The sequence below is a fragment of the Trichosurus vulpecula genome, chromosome 3 (assembly GCF_011100635.1).
Source record: "Trichosurus vulpecula isolate mTriVul1 chromosome 3, mTriVul1.pri, whole genome shotgun sequence".
Taxonomy (NCBI): domain Eukaryota; kingdom Metazoa; phylum Chordata; class Mammalia; order Diprotodontia; family Phalangeridae; genus Trichosurus; species Trichosurus vulpecula.
This window is the reverse complement of record NC_050575.1, coordinates 115,832,857-115,857,841: the sequence shown is the minus strand read 5'-3', so window position 1 is coordinate 115,857,841 and position 24,985 is coordinate 115,832,857. Positions and strand designations below refer to the sequence as shown.

Here is a 24,985-nt window from a genome sequence, read left to right as displayed (position 1 = left end):
ACAAACAACACTCCATCTTTCACTTCTAGTCTTTGTCCAGGTTGCGTACTATGCCTGGAATCCTCCCCATCCTCATCTCTGCCTCATAGAATCCTTAGCTTCCTTCAAAGTAGATTGTACGCTACCTCCTAGAGGTGTTTCTTGACTCTCCTAGTAGTCAGCACTTCTCCCCCTTCCTTGGAAATTACTTTGTGTTTATTCATCTGTGCACATGCTATTTGTCCCCATCAGAACATAAGCTCGCCCTTTCCCTCTCCTGCTGCTCAAGGAGCCGGCCGCCACCATGAATGACACTGTAACCATTAGAACCAGGAAGTTCATGACAAACAGACTTCTTCAGCGTAAACAGATGTTTATAGATGTCCTTCATCCTGGAAAGGCCACAGTGCCCAAGACTGAAATTCGAGAAAAACTGGCCAAGATGTACAAGACCACTCCAGACGTCATTTTTGTCTTTGGATTCAGAACCCATTTTGGTGGTGGCAAAACAACAGGCTTTGGCATGATTTATGTTTCCCTTGACTATGCAAAGAAAAATGAACCAAAGCACAGACTTGCAAGGCATGGCCTGTATGAGAAGAAAAAGACATCAAGAAAGCAGCGAAAGGAATTCCAGAACAGAATGAAGTCAGGGGTACTGCAAAGGCAAATGTCAGTGCTGGCAAAAAGAAGGATTAAAAGGCACTATGGATGATGTTTATCCGTGAAGATAATTTTTCATCAGAGCATAAATAAACTATGTAAAAACTTCAAAAAAAAAAAGAACATAAGCTCTATAAAGGCAGGGGAGGTTTTCTCTCTGTATCACTCATTTGGACCAGTGCAGTATGGGGCACATAGCAGGTACTTGATAAATGCTTGTTGAATTGAATAGAGGCAGGATCATCCTAAACCGCCCCCAAGGTGAACTTGTACCTATTTTTCAACATCTATCGTTATAGACAAGTTTCACAGCTTCCCAACGTTTGTCAACCTTTGCTAGTAGAAAGTTCTTACTTATGTCTAACCTATATCTTCCATGCCACAAGCTAAATACACTAGAATGTGTGGAGGGAAGAAATAAGAAACTTTAAGAAATAAAAAGACAGATGGTTTCACAGGAGATTTTAATAGAGAAATTCAATTTGAAAAATGATCCTTTGACCATTTAATATGTCTTTTGTCCCCAAAAGTAGGCATGAAATATAAATTTCTGTGGGTGACACCTGTGTCTGATCTTTTCTCTGCACTCTATACTCATCAGTAATGCAGCTGTTGCTACCTTTATGAATAATTCTGTGGGGGGTTTTTGACACAAATCCCAAGGATGAGGTCAGCAGAATAAGTTCTCAGTGTAGCCTACTGACTGACAGGGAATATATCCCCTCCCCTATTGCCCTGGAAACATTTCCTCTCTGGTCCTGACTACGGAAAACAAAAAATGACAACAGGAATCCCACAGGTAAAACTCCAATGGTGCTTTACAGTGTTCAGAGCACTTGCTTATCCATGCCCTCATTTGATTCCCCACAATAGCAGGCAAGATGGGCCATTATATGCCCACTACACCAAAGGGAAAACTCAATCTCCTCCTACATACCCATTCCCCAAAACCAGTAAACCTAACCTTCATAATCTTCTCATTCCAAAGGAAGTCCCTAGAACTTGCTCAAGTCAAGCCCACCTGAAATCAGCTCATCTGAGCCAAAAGCAAAATTTCCCCTTCACCTCGAAAGAGGAGTAGAATTTTTGCTAGGTGTCAAAGTGCAAAGTGAAAAGGGAGGGGAGGGGAAAAGAGGAGGGAGGCTTTCCAAATGGGGAGAAAGGCATGAACAAAGGTATCCACTCAGAAGAATGCAAGGCATATGTTGAGGACCAGTTTGGCTAATGCACTGTGTTTAAGGGAGTAGCAGTGGGAGATAAGGCTATAAAAACAGATTACAGCCTTCTTACAGAGGGCCTTGAATTCAAGAATGAGGAGGAGCTCACAAAGATCAGAGTTAGAAAAGACTTCCAAGATCATCCAACCCAATCCTCTCATTTTACAGAGTAGAAAATTAAGTGATATATCCCAGGTCCCACAAGAAGTTAAGTGGGAGAACTCAAGTCCTCTGATCCCAGATCCAGAACTCTTTCTACTTTACCATGCTTGGGTACTAATCCTACAGGCAATATCGGCACACAGACCACTTCCAGGATGCCCAGAGAGGGCCTGTGTAATTCAGAGGAAAGCCCTTCGCTTTAGTGCCTAGGAATAAACAAAGAATGAATTTTGAAGCTGGGCCCATTCACAACCCCGACAGAGACATCTGCAAGCTTGGAGCACAGTGTTCAATTTCACAGTTGGAAGAGCTGTTTCAACAGACTTTGAGAATGTGCAAGGGATGCTCTCTGGGCTGACGACTTCTCCTTCCCAAGGGTGCTGTGCCACACGGTCCAAGGGTGTCAATGGCCCCTCCGGTCTGCTGCTTACAGCTGGGCTTCGCTTGGCAGCAGATTCTTATTCTAGAATCAAGTCCTTATTCTAGACCAGCTCTCTGGCCTCTGCAGCCGTCACCTCGACAAGGGGGAACAACATCCAGCCCCTAGGATGTGAGTCTCAATGAACTGGCAAGGGCAAGGGCTCTGCAATGACTCTGCGTGCCTTGATGCTGTAGTCTCAGGAAGCTGATTGGTCACCAAGAGCCTGATGTATAATCCACCAAAGACTACCAGCATCTGCTGGGCCATCACCTGGAATGAATTGGGAAACGTAAGTGTCATTTTGACAGACATCTAGGCAGACATCCAGAAGAGGGAGGCAAGAGCGGTGGAACAACATGCCTTCCAACTCCCCAAACCAGAGATAATTTGGAACAGTAAGGCTGGCCTGTGCTACACAGACAGGGTATGCCAAGAAAATTAGCACACTTTTGGTCTTCCTTTTAAGAAAACCAGCCACATGAAAATCTAGGCCAGAGAGAAGGAAAACTGGGCAGGGCAGGGGCAAGGCAAGGGGGAGTGTGCATAATAATTCAGGGTTCTCTACTTTACAAAAAGTACCCTAGACACTTAGAATGAGGTTCAATTTATGAAGATTAAACTTTCACTCAACTTTTCATGAATATGGAGTCTAAAGCCAAGTATATATGCAGTCTAAAAAGGATTTCAGGGGAATGTTCCATTTCCTTAAGAGAGCACATTGTTTTTATGAACTTTAACAAGCCCCAAAGAAGGAAAGAAGGGATTGATTCAAGAATGGCCTCTCACACCAGGTGACTGGGGGTTTTAATACAAGAAGGTTCAAAAATCTCAAATATTCCATGATTCACCAACTCAAATGCACCACTCACTCTCCTTCTAAAAAGCACTGATGGAATGAGCACCTATTAGGGCAGTACAGGGTGGCAGAGATATAATTACATACTTGTTGCAACAATCTAATAGGAAGAGATAAGACAAGTATTTAAGTAAAACATGCACCAACTGCTGTGAGAGCAGAGAGGAAAAGGGTATTATTTTTGACTGTGAGACATCTAAGAAAACTTCTCCAAGGTGGTACCCAACCTAGGTCTTGGAGGAGATCAGAGCCAGTACTACAAAAATCCAAAACACACGTCTCATCCATGGTGGGTCAACGGTGTTAACTTACAGAACGAAGGTAACCTTAGAATAGTAGCAAGAAGTGGGGCGGAGCCAAGATGGCGGCTGGTAAGCAGGAACTAGTGCGAGCTCCATACTGAGTCCCTCCAAAAACCTATAAAAAATGGCTCTGAACCAATTCTAGAACGGCAGAACCCACAAAACAGCAGAGGGAAGCAGGGCTCCAGCCCAGGACAGCCTGGATGGTCTCTGGGTGAGGTCTATCCCACACAGAGCTGGGAGCTGGGAGCTAGGAGCTGGGAACAGAGTGGAGCAGAACCCAGCCTGAATGGCGTGGACCATCCAAACCAGAAGCCAGGCGGAGGGGGCCCTAGCACCCTAAATCAGTGAGCTGCGGCAGTTACCAGACTCCTTAACCCACAAACACCAAAGACTGCGGAGAAGGTTAGTGGCAAAAGCTGCGGGAGTAGAAGGAGTTCGAGGTTCGGCTTCCAGCCCTGGGGGCAGCGGAGGTGGGGCAGCTACAGCTGTTGTTACTTCCGGCTCCAGGCCCACCTGGTGGGAGGAATTAAGTGGCAGATCAGAGCAGGAGTGCACAGCCTGCCGAAGATCTAAGCCCAGTCCCAGTTGGGGGTTGGGGAAGGAGCAGTGCTGGTGTGGCAGAGCTGGCACCTCCCCCCCAAATGTGGAACATAGAACTCTCTAGTCTACAAGCAGTCATACCCCACTGAAAAACTCAAAGATCAAGTTAGTTGGCTGGGAATATGGCCAGGCAGCAAAAACACACCCAGATTCAGTCTCAAACTTTGGATTCTTTCTTTGGTGACAAAGAAGACCAAAACATACAGCCTAAAGAAGTAAACAAAGTGCAAGAGCCTACACCAACAGCCTCCAAGAAAAACATGAACTGGTCCCAGGCCATGGAAGAGCTCAAAAAGGATTTGGAAAAGCAAGTTAGAGAAGTAGAGGAAAAATTGGGAAGAGAAATGAGAAGGATGCGAGAAAACCATGAAAAACAAGTCAATGACTTGCTAAAGGAGACCCCAAAAAATACCGAAAAATACACTGAAGAAAACAACACCTTAAAAAACAGACTAACTCAAATGGCAAAAGAGCTCCAAAAAGCCAATGAGGAGAAGAATGCCTTGAAAGGCAGAATCAGCCAAATGGAAAAGGAGGTCCAAAAGACCACTGAAGAAAATACTACTTTAAAAATTAGATTGGAGCAAGTGGAAGCTAGTGATTTTATGAGAAATCAAGATATTATAAAACAGAACCAAAGGAATGAAAAAATGGAAGATAATGTGAAATATCTCTTTGGAAAAACCACTGACCTGGAAAATAGATCCAGGAGAGATAATTTAAAAATTATTGGACTACCTGAAAGCCATGATCAAAAAAAGAGCCTAGATATCATCTTTCAAGAAATTATCAAGGAGAACTGCCCTGATATTCTAGAGCCACAGGGCAAAATAGAAATTGAAAGAATCCATTGATCACCTCCTCAAATAGATCCCAAAAAGAAATCTCCTAGGAATATTGTCGCCAAATTCCAGAGCTCCCAGATCAAGGAGAAAATACTGCAAGCAGCCAGAAAGAAACAATTTGAGTATTGTGGAAACCCAATCAGAATAACCCAAGATCTGGCAGCCTCTACATTAAGAGATCGAAGGGCTTGGAATATGATATTCCGGAGGTCAATGGAGCTAGGATTAAAACCTAGAATCACCTACCCAGCAAAACTGAGTATCATGCTCCAAGGCAAAATATGGACTTTCAATAAAATAGAGGACTTTCAAGCTTTCTCAGTGAAAAGACCAGAACTGAATAGAAAATTTGATTTTCAAACACAAGAATCAAGAGAAGTCTAAAAAGGTAATCAAGAAAAAGAACAAGAAAAAGAAATTGCAAGGGACTTACTAAAGGTGAACTGTTTTGTTGACATTCCTACATGGAAAGATGATGTGTATGATTCATGAGACCTCAGTATTAGGGTAGCTGAAGGGAATATGCATACATATATGTTTATGTATATATATATGGGTGAATGTGTATGTATGTATTTATCTATGTGTGTATGCATATATATATATATATATATATATATATATATATATATATATATAGAGAGAGAGAGAGAGAGAGAGAGAGAGAGAGAGAGGGAGAGAGCGGACACAGGGTGAGTTGAAGATGAAGGGAAGATATCTAAAAGAAATAAAATCAAATTAAGGGATGAGAGAGGAACATACTGAGAGAGGGAGATAAGGAGAGATAGAATGGGATGGATTATCTCCCATAAAGGTGGCAAGAAGAAGCAGTTCTGTGGGGGGAGGGGAGAGGACAGATGAGGGCGGAATGAGTGAACATTGCCCTCATCAGATTTGGCCTAAGGAGGGAATACCATACATACCCAATTGGGAATCTTACCCCACAGGAAAGAAGAGGGAAGAAGATAAAAAAAAATGGGGGGGATGATGGAGGAGAGGGCAGAAGGAGGTGGAGGTAGTCAAAAAGAAACACTTTGGAAAGGGGACAGGGTCAAGGGAGAAAATTCAATAAAGGGGGATGGGTTGGGAAGGAGCAAAATATAGTTAGTCTTTCACAACATGAGTATTGTGGAAGGGTTATACATAGTGATACACATGTGGCCTATGTTGAATTGCTTGACTTCTTAGGGAGGGTGGGTGGGAAGGGAAGAGGCGAGAGAATTTGGAACTCAAAGTTTTAAAAACAGATGTTCAAAAACAAACAAATGTTTTTGCATGCAACAAGAAAATAAGATACACAGGCAATGGGGCATAAAAATTTATCTCGCCCTACAAGAAAGGAAGGAGAAAGGGGATGGGAGGGGAGTGGGGTGACAGAGGGGAGCGCTGACTGGGGAACAGGGCAACCAGAATATACGCCATCTTGGAGCGGGGGGGAGGGTAGAAATGGGGAGAAAATTTGTAATCCAAACTCTTGTGAAAATCAATGATGAAAACTAAATATGTTAAATAAATTTAAAAAAAAAAGTTGGTAAAGTAAAAAAAAAAAAAAGAATAGTAGCAAGAAGAGTTGCTCCTCTCACTAGTCAATCATACATAGAATCACCGAATTTCACAGTGGGAATGAACCTGTGAGGCTGGATATTTTAGATACACATACAAAAAGGAATTTCCTTCCTTTTGAGAAGAGAAGGAAGATAGAATGCCCTCCCTCTTTTGCAAGAGTGGGGGACCATAGGTGCAGGACAAACATAAATTGTCATATATATTGGTTAGTTTTTCTGAACAATTTTTATTTTTTAAAATTCTTAGTAATAGGATGGCTTTCTGGGTAGTAGGGGGAGGAAGGATATATCTGAAACTGAAGGTGATGCAAAAACCTCAAAAAAAAAAAACCCAGGAATACCTTCTACAGTATATCTGACAACTGGTCAACCAGTCAACCAGAGGGATTTAACCCTCTAGTGAGGAGCCCATTATCTACCTCCTGAGGCAGTTCATTCCATTTGGGGACAGTATAATTGGTAGGCAGTTCTTCCTCACCTTGAACTGAAATTAGAAGCATGATTTAAGTGCATAAGGCGGTGGACTTAAGACTCAAGAAGACCAGGGTTCAAATCCTACCTTAGACACTTACTAGTTGAGTATGACCCTGAGTGAGTCACTGAATCCACCTGGATCATAGTTAACTCATCTGTGAAATGAGGGGTTTGGACTTAATGATACTTAAGCCACCTTTAGCTCTAAGTCTACAACTCTACAAATCTGCTTCAATGGATTTTTTTCTGAGCATTTACATAGTGCCTACTGTACTAGGTGCTTTTTATAAATATTCTACCCTATACCTATATCCCTCCCAAGAGGCAAAATAAAATTGCACCAAATACTTATGTCATTAAGAATTCAAGTTAACCTTGTGTCCTCAAAGCTATGACTATCAGAGGTAAATAAAATACCTATACTAGGTGCTTTTATAAATATTCTACCCTATACCTATATCCCTCCCAAGAGGCAAAATAAAATTGCACCAAATACTTATGTCATTAAGAATTCAAGTTAACCTTGTGTCCTCAAAGCTATGACTATCAGAGGTAAATAAAATACCTAACTACCCCCTAAGGTGGGGTCTGACCCCAAATGACCTCTCTGAGAAATGATAATTACCTCTGGTGCATCCTCTGGAATGAGGTGCTGAAGAACCATCTGTGTGACCACTCCTTTCCTGGGCTCCGTCCCACCACTGGGCAGCAAAGGAGATTCCTCAGCCAGCCTTTCATTCTCTTCTCCCTCTTCCTGGGCAGGGCTCACCACTGTTTCCACGACCACTTGGAACTGGTTCAGGCAGTCTCTTAGCACTGACTACAGAGAAAGTCAGAGAGTGGGCCTGGGCCAGCTCTTGAATTAGAGGGTCTTTTAAGAAGTGCCCATTGCTTCTTTGCCCCACATCTGAGGGAGGCCAGAAAGCACAAGAGAAGCTGGCCCAAGCCCTGCCATCCTTGTCTATACCACCTCTAGAAAGCCTGGAAGCAGAAGGATTGGGCATGTACTGACTGGCTACCTGGGTTAGGAGCAGCATGGTCCAGTGGGCGGGCTACAGGGGTTGGGAATCACAAGACCAGGATGCCCTGAGGCCGAACCAATTATGGGTTCTTAGACAAGTCACTGACCACCTCCCACAAAATGGGGTTGAGACAACCTGCCCTGCCTTCCTGACAAGACTGTTATGATCAAAAAAGAAGGGAAAAAAATAGATATAAAGACACTTTGAAAAGTTAAAAAAGATTAGAGGAATGTAAGATATTATCTATTCTAGCCACCAGAAAGCATGCACAAATAGAACAAATGACTTTAAGCTAATCTCTTTTCCATTTAATTAGGTAAGTACCCTCGCTAGGGCAGCTAGGTGGTGCAGTAGATAGAGTGTCAGGCCTGGAGTCAGGAAGACTCATGTTCCTGAGTTCAAATCTGGCTTCAGACACTTGCTAGCTGTGTGGCTCTGGGCAAGTCACTTAACCTCTGCTTGCCTCCAGTTTCCTCAGCTGTAAAAAACAGGCTAGAGAAAGAGAGTGCAAACCACTCCAGTATCTTTGCCAAGAAAACCCCAAATGGGGTAATGAAGAGTATCAGACACTACTGAAACACCTGAACAACAACATATTGAAAAGATGTGTCGGTAAAGGAAATTTAAATTTGGAAATATAGAATTCCTAACCTGGAACAGGCCTCAGAGACCATATAATTCAATCCCTTCATTTTGAATATGAGGAAACTGAGCCCTAATGTGATTAAAGGACTCACCTAATGTCACATATAAAGTTGGGACAGAGCTGGAACTAAAACCCAGGTGTCCCGACGCCCAGTCCATTCTTTTGTACTGGTCTTACATGAGTCAAACACATGGCTAGGCTGGTCCCTCTGATGTGATGTTAAGGTATGAGCCTGTGTATCCAATGAGTAGATTCTCAGGCAATTCCCTGGCCCTTTGATGTAAAATGATGTAATGGCAAGCAAAGTGGGACGTTCTGCTGTTTCGGTTTTTTTTTTCGGAGTGCTTCCCAGCACTAAGGTAATCAAATGCATTTGACTGAGCCTTGCATTTGTTTCAATCAAGAGTCTTTGATTGAATCAGGAGTTTTTTATGACCTGCTTGGGTAACAGGAAAGCCTAAGTTACACGGGTTTGAGTCTCATGGTTGTGACACCCTCTGACCCTGAAGAAGCATATATATACTCGGAAGATTAGCGTTTTACTTTTAGGGGCTCACTCATTGGAAGAGTATTCATGTGGAGACTCTGGGTAGCCATTAAGGAGCTTCCAGCTTTTAAAACCCAGATGTTGGTGCTTCTCTCTCCAGTAACTGTGTATGTATTCCTATGGACAGACAGCTAAAAGCCCTGTCTGCTGATTTGTGCTATTTGCTCTGTTTATATAATTTTTGCTTGTAATTTCTGTCTGTGTTTTCTCTGAAGTTCAGGGTGCTGACTTTTTCCCCTGAACTAAGTGAACGATATATATATATATATATATATATATATATGTTTAATTAAAGTGAGATTGTAAACCCCTTAAAGTTGCTTTCCTTAGAAAAGCAAATCAAAGAACCTGTGCTAGCAGCCCTCCTGTGTGCTGATGTTATTGGTCTTACACCCCCACAGCAGCTGCTAGTAACATTGTCATTACAAATGAACACCTCTGAAAAATTAAGAACTCGCCTAGATAACCTCAAAGGTCCCTTCCAACCCTAAATCTGCAATCCTCTATTGAGATCCTCAGATCATAGAGTTAGAATTGCAAGGGACCTTTGATGTCATCTAGTCCAACACCCTCATTTTACAGCTGAGAAAACTGAGGTCCAGAGAGGGTAAGGGATTTGTCCAATGTCACATGGGTAACTTTTAATGGCAGAACTGGGATTTGAACCCAAGCTCTCTGTCTAATCCTAGCAACCTTCCTAATACACAGTAGGCACTGCCTTGACAGTCAGAGATGCTCTCCATTCCTACCATTCAGCTGATTCTATGAGTTGGTTACCTCTTGATTGGCCTTCAGTTCTCGGATACAGTCCGATAATGAGTGGAGACAGCTCTCTAAGTGGAAGTAAACAAACCAAAGCTGGAGAGGAAAGAAAAGAAGAGAAGAGAAGAGAAGAAAGCATTAACTTGGCACCTGGCCTCCACACCCCACTCACTATGTTCTTTTTCCTGCTGTTCTCCCCTTGCATTGTCTTCATTTCAATATTGAAAACAGACCTTCTACACGAAGACTTTCTGTTTCACTGTACTGTCTGTGGCAGGAACACACCATTCTGTTCTCTCTCTGTGTATTGCTCTATAATTAACTCTAATTTTTCTGGCAAGTAGAAAACTTGCTTTTCATAAAACTGAAAAATGTCCAATCCTGTTGGCAAAGGGTTTTCATCTCCTGCCATTAAGTTAGTAGGCATCCTACTAATTAAAGAAGGACCAGGAATATCAATTGATGCAAAGAATTTTTTATCATAATTATACTTTAAAATAAAAATTTTTATCCTATCTCTATTTTTTTGCCTTATGGATAAAAAAATACACTGCATCAATGGGCATAACTTGGTCCTTTAAGATAGTATTAAATTTGGATCCTTCTAATGTTGAAAGAAAAGACTTGCCCTGAGACAATGTATCTGCTCTTACCATAATGTATTAACAAGCAGTAAAATGGAAGGGATCTTGGCATAGTGAATGGAGCACTAGACTTAGAGTTGGGAAGTCCTGGGTTCAGATGTTGCAGCTGACACTTACCAGCCATGTAAACATTGGCTTAATTCAGCAACTTTCTCTGAGCCTTGGTTTCCTCACCTGTAAAATGATGAGGATAGACTTGATGAACCAAGAAGGCCCTTCTAGTTCTGGATCCTTGATACTATGAACTGAATCGAACCACTTCATTTTACAGACGCAGAAACCAAGGCCCCTAGCCAATAAGTGATTCGCCCAAAGTAATGAAAGTATTAAATAGCAGGGCCAACATTCAAATCCAAAGCCTGTAATTCCAAATCCAGGGATCTTTTCTTGTCTCCAAATCTCATCTTTAGATCCACTTCAGAGAAAAGAAGCAGTTCCACAGCACTTGCCCCGCCCCCCCACCGTACAGGGTGCTCATCCTTTGGATAAGCCCTTTCTCATCTTCTTAGACCGAGACTTGATCTGCTGGGATGAATCATTCAGAAGAGTGATACCTGCAGTACAGCCTGGCAGCCCTCCACCTCGCCAGTCACCCCCAGGAGCATGTGGTATGGCATCAGGGTTTCGTTGGCAGCTGCCAGACGGAGATCTGTATTCGTGTGTGCCTGTGAACCCAACAACCAAGTGACATAGCAGGACACTCTTGTCCCAGGCCAGCTCTCAAACCACACAAGTAACCCCATCTTCACACAAGCTATTATTATGCAGATTCAGAGAGGCGTCATGGACCAAACAGCAGCCCCCAAATAAAAGAACCCCACAACAATCTAACACAACACATTGAGACCAATAGGTAAAGGAATGCCTCCCTACCATCATCTTTCCTATGTTTGCCCTGTCCTGCCCATTCCCAAACTGACCTCTCCCCAAATCTATGGTCACAAAGATGATTCTTATACATAGATCTATTCATATGATTGCTCTGCTCTTCCCTACAGCCCATATTCAAAGAAGCATATTCAAAATCTCCTTTTTTTAGTTTCCCTAGGAATATTAAGAAATTATATTTCTCTCTAAAGCCCTTACCAGACTTCCCCTAGAAAAAGTGACAGGTCAAGAACAAAATTAGGTTTTTCTTAGAGAAACAGAGAAATTGTGGTATCAAACCTTTTAACAAAGGGTAAGCCTGGTCTGGTTCACCCATTATGGCCCCATCTACCAGAAGTGATAAGAGCTAGAACCCTCCCTTCGTCATGGAGAAAGGACTAAGATATGTGGAAGGAGAAGAGGTCCCATGGTTTAGCTCCAGGAGTGAAGGGACGGATCCAGAAAGGAACAATAGGACTTGGCTAATCAACAATTTTGGATTCTTAATATTGTATATTTAAGTTATTTTTGTGTGATCTTTTCTCCCTTTAAGATTCCTATAATGTTACCTGAAATCTTCTTGGGACAAGGAGTCACATCAGAGAGAATGGGAGACTACTGGCATCTAGGTGGTACAGAAGATAATATCCCCTGACATCCCTTCCCACTCTGAGATGCTGCACCTTATTCTCTGGATTCCCTTACAGTACCAGGCACTCTGGACCCTGTGCATGTAGTAAGATAGAAGAGAAGGGCTGGACCTATGTACATAGGGAATTCTCGGATGAGCAAGCTTTCTACGAATGTAGGTCAGTACCTACTCTGCAATATGTGCACATAAAGACTTGTCTAGACACTGAGAGGTCAAGTGACTTGACCCAAAACATTGGCTCATATTCCTCTGTTACTGATCAGTCATGTCCGACTCTTCATGACTCTGTGTACCAACTGATCATGGAGTTTTCTTGGCAGAGATACTGGAGTGGTTTGCTACGTCCTTCTTCAGTTTTATGCAGGCAAGAGTTAAGTGACTTCCTAGGGCCACAGAGCTAGGAAGTGTGTGAAGCTGGATTTGAATTCAGGTCTTCCTGATTCCAGGCCCAGCACTCTACCCACTATACCACTGACCTGCCCCAAAGCTTAGTTTCCTCACCCATAAATGAGAGAATTGGGCTAGATGATTTCTGAAGGTCTAAGTCTATGATCCCATAATTCCTAGTAAGCTTTATACTTCCTGAAGGCAGAGAGCAGGTCTTATCTAAACTTAGCATCCCTCTCAGCTCAACAGATATTTAATTAATATTTTTGGTGGTTAAATAAACATCCACTGCTGATAAATGTTTCCCTCAAAGAATAGGTTTAAAAGATACAGATAATAAATAAACAAAGAAATAATTTTAAGAGACAAGTTCAGCCTGGGAGAGAGCTTGGAGATTCAACTCAAAACTTATAAGATATTTACCTACAGTGCTAGGTTCCGCGGGCAAGACAGAAAAGGAGAATGAGCATCTATCTTAAAAAGACCTAGAGCTGTGTTTTCCATGCCCTTCAGGGAGGGAGGGCTATAAACAGTATTCACTTTACAGCAGTGTCTCCCTTACCTTCCTTTGGTGCCTGTCAAAGATGAGAATGAGAATGAGGGTAGCTAATATAGTGCCTAGGGTCACAAGAACCACAGCTGCCCAGTGTCTTCCCAAAGAAAACATCTGGCTGGTGGAGTACAGATTAGCCCACATTGCTATGTAGAAAACCTGGAGGAACACAAAGACATCATATACTCAAACAACCAGAAAATAAATAAAGCAGAAAAGTCATCATCATCATCATTATCATCACCACTGGTCTTCATAGAGTCCTTTAAAGCAATGGTTCTCCAGGGGCTTGCCCCAGCACACCTGTGTGCCATGAGTTGGGTGGAACTCATACTTATAATTGTATGCACCTATGTAGGTCTGCTGGCTCTCCTGCAGCATGCCTCAATTCAGAGCAAAGAATAATACCATTTAGTGAGCAAAAAGTAAAGTTGAGAAGCAGTTTGCAAGTCTTTTGCATATCTAATCTCATTTGAGCTGGACAACAACACTAGGAGATACATAAACTGGGTATTACTATTCTCACATAAGGAACCTGAAGCTAGTTAAGTGTCAGAGGTGGGGGCCCTTTGGTCTAAGTGCTGTATCCTCATCCTCTATCCACTGTACCACACTGCCCCTTGTCCAGAAAAAATTAACCCTGAGAAAAAAAGTGGTCGCTGTTTTTTATAGCACTGTCCTACTCTCCAAGAAAGGATAAAAAGTATAAAAATTAACCATAAAATGAAATTTACATCTAATGAAAAACAAGAGAGGGGAGGGAGCCTACAAGCACATGAGCAAAGGGGATAGCCTGGTCCCCAGTGATCCTAGCTCTGTGTCTCACACAACAAAAGGCAAGTCACCTGGTAAGCACCCAAAGGATTACTGTGGTACCATATAATATGGTGGAAAAAGCAATGGATTTGGAGTCAGTGGACCTGGGTTCAAAACTCACCTCACCTCTGCCACTCACTACCTCTGTGATTTTGGGCAAGACCATTAACTTCTCAAGATTATGTAAAACAAGGAGGTAAGGCTGGGTCCCCAGTGCCACTAAACCTAAGAACCTATTGGCTGGAAATCTCATCAAAACTGGTGCCACCTCCAACAAGGCAGACCACAACCCTTCTGTAACTTAACAGATGATTTTGGAAAGTTTCTTGGGCCAAGAATGCATCCCTCATGGGTCAACCTGGTGATTAGTCACAAATTTGGCTAGGCTCTCCTTAAACGACAGCATGGCACAGTCAGGAAGACTTGGGTGGTTCAAATTATTCCTCTGTAAGCCCTGGGGGAATCATTTAACTTCTCTGCCTCTCAGTTTCCTAATCCTAAAATGATAAAACTGGACACAATGACCCCTTAAATCACTTCCAGCTCTAAATTTATGCTGCTATGACTCAGAGCTGAAAATTAGCACTTTCCTATCTAGGTAGGATTGGCCTGAGTTTGGACTCCATTAGCATAGCATTTGAGAACCGGGGTCACCTACTTGCCATGACACGCATAAAGCTGTTTAGCATAAAGTTGAACTCTATGTTAAGGGCTAGAACACTAAGGATCCAAGTCTACAAAATCTTGAAGCTGGGGGGTGGGGGTGGGGAATAGATTAGTTCAATGGAATAAAAGGTACCTTTAGATAGCTAAAAGGACATCCTGCAGGACATAGAGGGTGGAGAAATTTGTGGTTGCCCACAAGCTATACACGATAAATATAGATGTGGAAGATTTAGAAAGGTAGAGTCTATAATCAAAACAACATGTAAAGAACACTGAGTTTGGAATCAGAATCACATGGGTAACTTTCCTATCTTCTCTCAACCACCCTTCTCAGTCCAACTCCAAGGCCATCTTGCCTCAAGGTTTGCCGGCCTCAAGGTCCAAAGGCTGGATTTCTCCTATGCCAGAAAGCCCCCAGTTGAGGGCAAGCATCCCCACACTAGGAAATAGTAGGCATCTTCCAAAGGACCTTACCCACTTACAGCTCCCAGCACCCACTTCAACATACTTTGTGGAAACCCTACTGAATTCCATGATGTCTGCTTCAAATATGCCTCCATTTAGCACGTGGTGACGGTCTCTTCACACAAGAGGAACCAGTCTAGGGGCAGTCAGGGAATAGACTCAAATCCTTACCACAGCAATAGCCAACTGGAAAGGCCTGGAGTTATAGAACATGAATCTTCTCACTTGGGGATCTAAGATGGCATTCTCAATTAAACTCTTGTACTTCTCTGTTGGCACCTGCTCAGGAATCCAAAAGAGAAACCATGTTTGACTTTAGCCTGGGAAAAGCAGAGGACAGTGCTTTCATTCACCTGGCTACTTACAACCATAGGGAACAGTGGACACTCAAAAGAATAGGGGTGGGCCAGGTCACTAGAGTTTATTTATGATGTCAATGGAACTATATAACTGCTGAGTTTGACTTTAAAATGGGAAGGGAAAGAATAAGAATTTACATGAAGGCTATTACATGCCTGGCACTGTGTTAATCACTTTTCACAATCATCATCAAACCTAGTTCTAGGTTATTAAAAGTTTTAGGTGTCCTCATTCAGTGCCTTAGGAACATCAGCACCTCCTCCTACCTTCTAGATCCCTGGTCCTGGGAGAGTGAGGAAACAACCCCCCACCCCTCTCCTCACTCTGGCACCATGGGAAGGTTGAATCTACTCTGTCCTTGGTTCCATTCTAATGCTACATCCCTTCCTTAGTCAACCGGTAAAAAAACAATTTATTAAGTGCCTACTATGTGTACTACTATTAGTACATTGTACCAATATTCTTTACCACCAAGTTTCCGGGGATTGGATTTGGAAATCTGTGCCTACAGCCATATATAAATGGCAGGCCTTCTCTGCCCTGCTTTAGCAAACCATACTCGAAAAAAACAGGCCCCAGCCCACCATAACCATACATATGAGGCCTTCTCTCTTTACTCAGGAATAGTTTCATACACTGGGACCTCCTCCAGGAGTGAGGCCTCATACCACAGGTCTGATCAGCAACCCCATACACAATCCAGGAGCGTGCTACCTTCTGACTGTGCATCATTGCTTGCCATCTTGAGTGGTGGCAAAGGTCCTTGCATTGAACATACTCTCTGGAACCCCAGTTCTCTCACTAACAACATTTACATCATCTTGCACTCCTTGTCATTCCTTGCCCTCCCGTGACTCTGGCTGTACCCAGACACAGAGCATCCCTAGCCTCCCTCCTTGGTACTTGGATGCATTTTTTCTTCTCTATCTTCCAGTGGGGCAGCATGGTGTGGGGGGCAAGCATGCAGAACTTGGAAAAAAGAAAATCTGGGTTTGAATCCCACCTCAGAAACTTAGTAGCTGTGTGACCAAATGCAAGCCACTCAGCCTCTCCCAGCCTCAGTTTAATCGTCTGTAAAAGAAAAATAAGGGGAAAGGCCTCCATAACCTCTAATGCTCCTTCCACTTTAAACTTGTGGTGGAGGCTATGACCCAACACACTGGGCCAAAAGCATGTGCCTTTCCTCCTTGCCACTTTGGACTCTTCCTCTGAAGTTGATTCCAAACATCTTCATCATCTTCTCTAGTTCTTCGTTGCAGTCGTCTTCTCCCTCTTTTCTCAAATTGCGCATACCTAGCTTACATTCAGTCTTCCCTTCTGCCCTAACCCCTGTCTTCCTATGTGAAACCTCACTGCACAGGTCGATGTCCCTTTAAACAATCTGGCCTCAAGATTCCTCCATCTACTCAGCGTCCCGAAGACTGAACCTTTATTCCAACTAAAGCTGTGGACACCGAGACGGTTATACTCTCTCTCTACTATCAATCACGATTATTCTACCTTGATTCAGGAAGACCCGAGTTCAAATCCGGCCTCAGACACATACTAGCTGTGTGACCCTGAGCAAGTCACTTAACCTCTGCCTGCCTCAGTTTCCTCAACTGTAAAAGGGGGATAATAACAGCACCTGTTTCCCAGGGCTGCTGTGAGAATCGAATGAGACAATATTCGTCAAGCACGAGGCGTAGTGCCTGGTATACATTAGGCACTTAATAAATGCTTGTTTCTTCCTTACCTCCCTCCGTTCTCTCTACACCCTTCTCTACAATCTAACGGCAACCACACTCGTTCAGGCCTCAGGACTGCTTACCTGGACCTTCCTAATTAAGCTCCTCGTTTCCCTTCTCTCCCCTTTCCAACTAGTCTTCCAGGTAACCAATCTTCCTAAAGCAAAGGTCTGACTGTGTCAGGCTTCCTGCTCAAAAGCCCTCAGGGAACATAACAACAATGGTGAACATTTATTTAGTGCTTACTGTGTACCAGGCACTGTGCCAAGCGCTTCATGATTATCATCTCATTTGCTCCTCACAACAATCCTGGGGGGTTGGGGCTGTTATTATCCCCATTTTACAGATGAGGAAACTAAAGCAAACAAGGGGTTAAGTGACTTGCCCAGGGTCACACAGCTAGTAAGTATATGAGGCCACATTTGAACTCGGGTCTTCCTGACTCCATGCCCAGCTCTCACTCAGCCTGGCATTTAAGGCTCTTTACAATCTGGCACCAGCTTAACTTCTAATCCTTATTTCAAATTACTCCCCTTCATTCTAGGTTTCAGCCAAACCGGCCTACTGCAGACCCCCAAATTTCCCACCTCAGCACCTTTGCCCATGTCCTACCTCCCACCTCCCATGCCTGGAATGCAGTCTCTCTCTTCATTCCAACTCTCAGAATCTTTATCATCCTTCAGCTCAGGCGCCACCTTCTCTAGGAAGCCTTTCCTGACTTCCCTTGTTGCTGATGCTCTCAACCCCCTGAAATAATATTTTATTTACTTATCTATTTTCCTGTGGAATCCTCTCAGTAGAATGTATACTCCTTGAGGGAAGGGACCATTTTTCGTCTTTTTATCCACTATAAATAGTAGCTTAAGAAATGCTCATTGAATTGAGTTGAATTAAATTAAATGCAATTCAGAACGTCAAGCGTGGGGGCCAGAAGGAGGATAAGGAATATAACAATAACCAAGCCAACTGGGAGAGAGTTCTATTCTCTAAAAAGGTTCATCCATCCTAGTCCTAGCTGAGGGTGGAAATGCATCATTTACCAGTCATTTACATACTATTTAATCATTCATTCAAAAAAATATTTATTGAGTGCCTACTAAAGCAGACACGATCTTATAAGCAAGTGACCTCTCTCCAGGTCTCAGCCTCCTCATTTTTAAAATGAAAGGCTCTCAGGCGACCTCTAAGATCTCATCACCTATAGTTCTGGGCCTTTCCAAGTCTAACAGAAAGGTCTGACTCACCTGGATCCCCCAGGTCTTCAGTTTCTCCTGGGAGACTTCTATGTTAAAGGAGGCAGCTTCACAGGTACTGTCAGTACTTAAGACCATAAGGAGCTGGCCATTGGTAAGTGCTGAGATCAGAAGAGAAAAGAGAATCTGAGTCAGTGCTCATGGCACATTACGCATGATTGGCCCATCTGTGATTCATGGTATGTTTGTGGAAACCAAACAACAGTCGATATCGGGAGAAAATCATGAATTCTTCCTATAGGTCTAAGGATCGTAAGAATTAGAGGCGGAAAGGACCTCAGAGGCTATCTTGTCCAACTGTCTCATTTTACATGTGAAGAAACTGAGGCCCAAGGATATTAAATGACTTACCCAACATCACACAGAAAATACATTTCAGAGTCATGATTCCAATCAAGGTCATCTGACTTCAAATCCAGTGCTCTTTCCGTATCACGGTTTGAGTCCAACCACCTAAATCTACATTTTTATACTATCACTCAGTCTGAAGGGGAAGGGGAAAAGAACAAGCCTTTGTTAAGCGCTTACTATCTATGTGCCAAGTACTGTGCTAACTGCTTTACAAATACTATCTTATTTGATCCTCTCAACACTTCTGAGGTGACTGTCTCTGAGGTGTCACATAACTGGTATCTGAGGCTGGATTTGAATTCACCTCTTCCTGACTCCGGGTCCAATCACTATGTACTGTGGCAACTTAGGTGCCCTGAAATGCCTTTTGACTCCTCAGATAAAAATGGAATTATATTCAATAGCGTTGTGTTGCTAAGGTTCATTTTAAACCTTTCTGGACAAATATAAATTTATTATTTGTTGGTAAAATGGTTCAAGGAATCTATAGGAAGATACAAGAAACCTTACCATAAAGAACAGAGAATATTCTCATTTCCATTTTATTAACTCCTTTCCTGTGTTTTGGAGAAAGGAAGGAGTCAGGAGGACTGGGAGGTTTCAGGGTAGGGGGAGGGACATACAGGAGGTCCAGATAAGAGGAACAATATAGGCGAAATTAGGCCTTGGGCTTAAAAGTGAAACTACTTTTTACAAGGTTTACATAACGATTTATAAATAAAAGTTGATCAACAAGTTAGCATGTTTCAAATAGTCCATTGTAGGGGACAAGAAGGACCTGAATGACTTACTTATAATTAGGAAATGCAAATGCAGAAGCAGATTTTACACAACTTCGAATCTTTTAACCAGAAATTACGACAAAGAAACTATATGGAAAACAATGTGTTACAAGTGAAAAGAGTAATTTAGAGTCAAAGGACCTGGGTTCAAATCCTGACTCTACCTGGGTAACCTTAGGCAAATTGCTTAACCTTTCTAGGCCTTACTTTTCTCATCTATAAAATAAAGGTGTTGGACTAGATGACCTCCAATGTCCCTTTCTAGATCAACAATACTATAATCTCACGAAGTCCTACCTTATCACTCTGCCCTGTCCAGTGGAAGTTCTGATGGAGACCGAAATGGCCAAAAGATGTCAAGAGAAAAAGGGAAGCAAAGAGACCCTGTAATCCCAGAAACTAGATTCTTTATCCCTAAATAGAATCCACTGCATAAAGTTTCCTCCACAATGTGGATCCAACCTATCCTTCCAGCCTTGTTTCCTATTGCTCCCAGACATGTCCTAAAGATGCTCACCCAAAGTGGGCTACTCTCCATCCTTGGGCAGGGACCGCCATGCACCGGGTACACAATCCTGGAACCAAACTCAACTCTCCCTCAACCCCCAAATGTCATCAATTGCCAAGTCTTACCACTTTGACCACCATATCTCTCACATGCATCCCCTCTCTTAATCTTACATGGCTATCACCCTAGTTTAGGTCCTCATCACCTCCCCCCTGGGGCACCTAGGTGGCTCAGTAGATAAAGTGTCAGGCCTGGAGTCAGGAAAACTCATGTTCCTGAGTTCAGATCTGGCTTCAGACACTTGCTAGCTGTGCGACCCTGGGCAAAGTCACTTAACCCTACTTGCCTCAGATTCCTCAGAATGAGCAGAAGAAGGAAATGGCAAACCACTCTGGTGTCTGTGCCAAGAAAACCCCAAATGGGGTCACAAAGAGTCAGACCCAACTGAAGTGACTGAACAACCTCTCCCCTGAACAATCAACATAACTTCCTATTTGGTCTCCATGCTTCCAATCTCTCCCTCATATACACTCCATCCTCCACAATGCTACCAGATTGATATCCCTAAAACACAAGTGTGATGGCATCAATCCCCTCCTCAAGAGATTTCAACAACTCCCTTTTGCCCATAGGCTAAAATACACATTCTTCAGTTTGGTATTTAAAGACCTTTACAATCTGGCTCCAGCCTATCTTCCTAGACACATTTCTCCCATTCATGCAGTCTGTGTTCCAGCCAGAATGACCCAGTGTTCCATCCCACCTCCATGCTTTTGCATTTCTCAGGCTGGATATATTTCTTCCTCATTTTCACTTTCCAGAATCCCTAGCTTCCTGCCAAGGGCAGTCCAAGTGCTGCCCCTACATGAAGCCTTTCCCGATCATTCCCCGGCAGCTAGTCTCTGACACCCCCGACCAAAACAAAAGTCCTAGTATTTACTTATATGAGTATATGGATGTTTATCTCCAACAGAATGTTAGGCCCTTGAAAGCAGCGGCTGTTTTGGTTTTGAATTTGTATCCCCAGCAACTAATACGGCACCCAGTACATAGTAAATGATTAATAAAGCCTTGTTGACTCATCGATTGCATTTTCTAATTTCTGTGCTTCCACTATCTCACTAACCAGCTGGGTAACCTTGGGTGACTCAATTTTCCTCACTAAGACTCGGTTTCTTCACTTGTAATATGAAGATTAAGTTCTTCAACCTAGGATGAATTGGTCCCAAGCTAGAACTAAAAGGCACTAGCATCCCTGGATAGAAATTTGGGGGGGAAAAGAAGCAAGACAATACATCCATACGCAGGCCCTCTGGCTAACTATTTGGAGGACGAGCAAATGTTTTTTTCCAGTCACTGCTTTCTGTTCCCCTAAAAGGCATGGCAGGGTTTGAAGAAAGAATCTTTTTAAAAAGAAGCTCAGATCAGGGCTCTCAGCCATTTCCTGAGCCTTCCTGAGAGAGGGTTTTCTTACTAAATAAGATGAAAGCCTTCAACATATTAACTCTTTCCAAGTAAACATATACTGCTGATCACTCATTAAAGCAGGCCTTTTTCGGCCAAGCATCAAAGTTAACCCTCAACTGGCTAACCATTAAAGCAGGTTCAAGAAGCCTTCTATTTAGGAATACTTTTTGAGTTCCATTTCCTGTAAGAGTCCTGGGCTATCACATATTAGCCTCCTTCCAGGAATGAGAGTGACCTCAGAAAGACCTACTTGCAAAAACAGAGCTTATAAACTTATCACAAGCCGCTTCCTACAAGAACTGCTCTCCTCATAGCATGAAACAATTTACCAAATCCTGGACGCTGAAGACTTACTTGGGAGTCCATAATCCAGAATTTGGCTTGGATCTCTCTGCTGCCTCAATTTACCCAGCTGAGGGGCTGCTGTATGTAAGCAACACTAGCACGTATCAAGGAGAAACTGAACTCTAAGAAGCTTTATTGATTACTCTGTATTCCTGGGGACCTTATGAATAGTCAAGAAATAATGACCGTTTCTAGATAACATCAGAGTGCTACCAGAAGAGATGAAATCTTACCTCTTCTCTCCAGGCAGGAAGTATCCTCCTGCACAAGAGTGCCCCAATCAGAGAAGGAAGTGAGGGAGGGTCCAGGTGCCCCAGCTGGGTCCTGGGGAAGGTCATAGGCCATGGTGAAGAGAAAGCTCAGGACACTCCTCTTCAAACTTTACACCATCTTCACAAGAAGCTGCCTGCCCTCCTCTGCCTGTCAAGAGAACAGCCAGCTCAGCTCATGCTACCTTTGGTCAAGGCCAGAGACAAAAATACAGAACAAAATAAAGGTTCAGTGTGTGGCAAAACCAGGGACACTGTTTATCTCTTCAAGACTAGAGTTAACCTATGATCTGGGAAGAAATCATTCACAATAACATTCTTTTGGTTCTTGGCATTGAGTTTAACCATTCTAATAACTCTGAGAGAAATACTATTTTAATCTGGAATTGAAGGGAATTTAGGGGACAGAGAACCCAGAACTCTGCAAGGACATTGCGGGGTTATTGCTGACTACTACTCTTCAGTGATAACTGACTGCCACCCGTCAGAGAGCAAGTGCTGTGTGTGTGCACACATGTATACATGTATGTGTGTATATATGTGTGTGTATGTATATATATATGTATATATGTGTGTGTACAGGTGTATATATACATGAACACATATGCACATATATATGGTATGTATGTATGTGTATATATATATATATTTATATACCTTTTATATTTTAACACTCATTTTTTAAAATTTCGAGTTCCCAATTCTCTCCCTTACTCCAGCCCCTCTCCCACCCACTGGGAAGGCAAGAACCATGATATCAATTATACATGTGAAGTCATGCAAAACATTTCCGTATTAATCATGTTGCCAAAGAAGAAGAAGAAGCACCAAGAAAAATAAAACATGAAAAAAGGATGCTTCAATCTGCACTCAGAGTTCATCAGTTGTCTCTCTGAATATAGACAGCATTTTTCTTCATGAGTCCTTTGAAGTTGTCTTGGATAATTGTATTGATGAGAGTAGCTAAGTCTTTCACAGCTGATGGTCATTACAATATTGCTGTTACTGTTTACAACGTCCCCCTGACTCTTCTTACTTCACTTTGAATCAGTTCATATATGTCTGGCCAGGTTTTTCTAAAACCATCCTGCTCATCATATACCACAGGACAATCATATGCAAGTTTTGCTCATCCATTCCCCAACTGATGGGCATCTCCTCGATTTCCAATTCTTTGCCACCACAGAAAGAGCTGCTATAAATATTTTTATACATATATGTCCTTTTCCCTTTTTTTATCTCTTTGGGATACAGACCTAGTAAAGGTATTTCTGGACACTGTTTTATAGTACTTTGGGCAGAGTCCAAGTTGCTCGAAAGAAGGGTTGGATCAGTTCACAACTCCACCAACCAAAGCACTTTCTCATTTTCCTCTGAATTTGTCTCTCTCTTAGGATCAACACATTCTGAGAACCAGGTTTCCTAATCCTGCACCTCAAACTTTAACCTGAAATCCCAGTCCTTTCCTCTAGAGAGTCTCCACCACTGGGAGGAAAATATAGCTGCAAGCCTTGGTGTATTTGTTTTCCCCCAAATGCTTCAGCTCATCCACCACTTTCTCTCTCAGCGAAGGGGTTTCAAAATAAATTCTAAACAAAGCAAATAATAGTTCAGACCCAGGTGATTGTATTGTTTAGCCCATCTGTTAGCAGGAGCTGCACCATTGCGGAATGTCAAGGAAGCAAGCCATTTCCTTTCCCTTTTAGAGATAATGGTTAAGAAAACAAGTAATTAAAGTGTTTCTAAAACACTCGCTGGACCATGATGATGCTCTACTCAAAAATCTTCCGTGGCTCATTATTGACTTTAGAGTAAAATGCAAAGTACGGAGCCTGGCATTTAAAGATCTCCATCAAAAAAAAAAAATAAAGATCTCCACAATATGGATCTCACCTTTCTGATACTACTCCTAATGTGAGTCTGGTCATCTCATTACCCTTCGTGAACTCTCTGTTCCGGCCAAATGAAATGTCCTAATTGTTCTCTGAACGCATTTAATCTCCTCCCTCTGTGCTTTTGTACAAATGTTTCCCAAATGTATGAAGGGAACACCCTCCTCAACTCTGTTCACAGAACCTCTAGCTTCATTAAGAGCACAGCTCAGGTGCCACCTCTGAAAGGAGACCTTTCTAACCCCTTGGTTATTAGCACTCTCTCCCTCTTGAAATTACTTTTGCTCATGCTTTCCCTAGATTTGTACTTGTTTTATTCCTCCAGTCCAATGGAAGCTCTTTGAAGGCAAGTGCCATCCTTTTTTCTCTTTGTAACCTAGCACATCCTAGGTGTTTAATAAAACAAATACATTTCCAAATTTTTCAGCCACAGAAAACTCATGAAGAAAGCTGACTAAAGCATGCTGGGTAATACACCAATCTGTAACACTGAAAGTTGTACCCATAGGGGAAAATAAGCATGGATCCTTAACAATGAAGTGGGTATTGTGTGGATTGTAGACCAGGCATTGATTATGTGGTACCATCTCCCACTAACTCTTGGTAAGAAGGGGAAAAAAGGGGGGAAGGGAACAAGCATTTATTAAACACCTAATGTTTGCCAGGCACTGTGCTAAGCACTTTGCAAATGTCAATTCCTTTGAGCCTCACAACAACCCTGGGAGGTAGGGGCTATTATTACACCCCTTTCAGAGTTGAGGAAACTGAATCGGAAATATTTGCCCAGGGTCACACAGCTAGTAAGTGTCTGAGGCTAAATCTGAACTCAGGTCTTCCTGACTCCAGGCCCACCACTCTATCCACTGTGCCACCTAGCTGCCTAATACAGAGAAAGATGGTTGGGTAACACACCTGTG

General features: G+C 42.7%; 1 protein-coding gene and 1 pseudogene across 2 annotated transcripts in view; one reads left to right on the top strand and one right to left on the bottom strand.

Moving 5' to 3' along the window:
- The first annotated feature begins 283 nt into the window (after positions 1-283).
- On the top strand, positions 284-758 carry LOC118843033 (annotated as a pseudogene).
- Positions 759-1,089: 331 nt separating this feature from the next.
- TMEM268 (transmembrane protein 268) overlaps positions 1,090-24,985 on the bottom strand; it is a 30,391-nt gene continuing 6,495 nt past the window's right edge. For both annotated transcript variants that reach the window (XM_036750416.1, XM_036750417.1), the window contains exons 2-9: positions 22,141-22,327; positions 18,446-18,555; positions 15,286-15,393; positions 13,177-13,326; positions 11,263-11,373; positions 10,080-10,160; positions 7,713-7,907; positions 1,090-2,712 (exon numbers count right to left, since the gene is read on the bottom strand). In XM_036750416.1, coding sequence (XP_036606311.1) covers positions 2,533-2,712; positions 7,713-7,907; positions 10,080-10,160; positions 11,263-11,373; positions 13,177-13,326; positions 15,286-15,393; positions 18,446-18,555; positions 22,141-22,252 — 1,047 coding nt within the window. In that variant the 5' untranslated portion in view covers positions 22,253-22,327 and the 3' untranslated portion in view covers positions 1,090-2,532. The remainder of the gene's footprint in view (positions 2,713-7,712; positions 7,908-10,079; positions 10,161-11,262; positions 11,374-13,176; positions 13,327-15,285; positions 15,394-18,445; positions 18,556-22,140; positions 22,328-24,985) is intronic.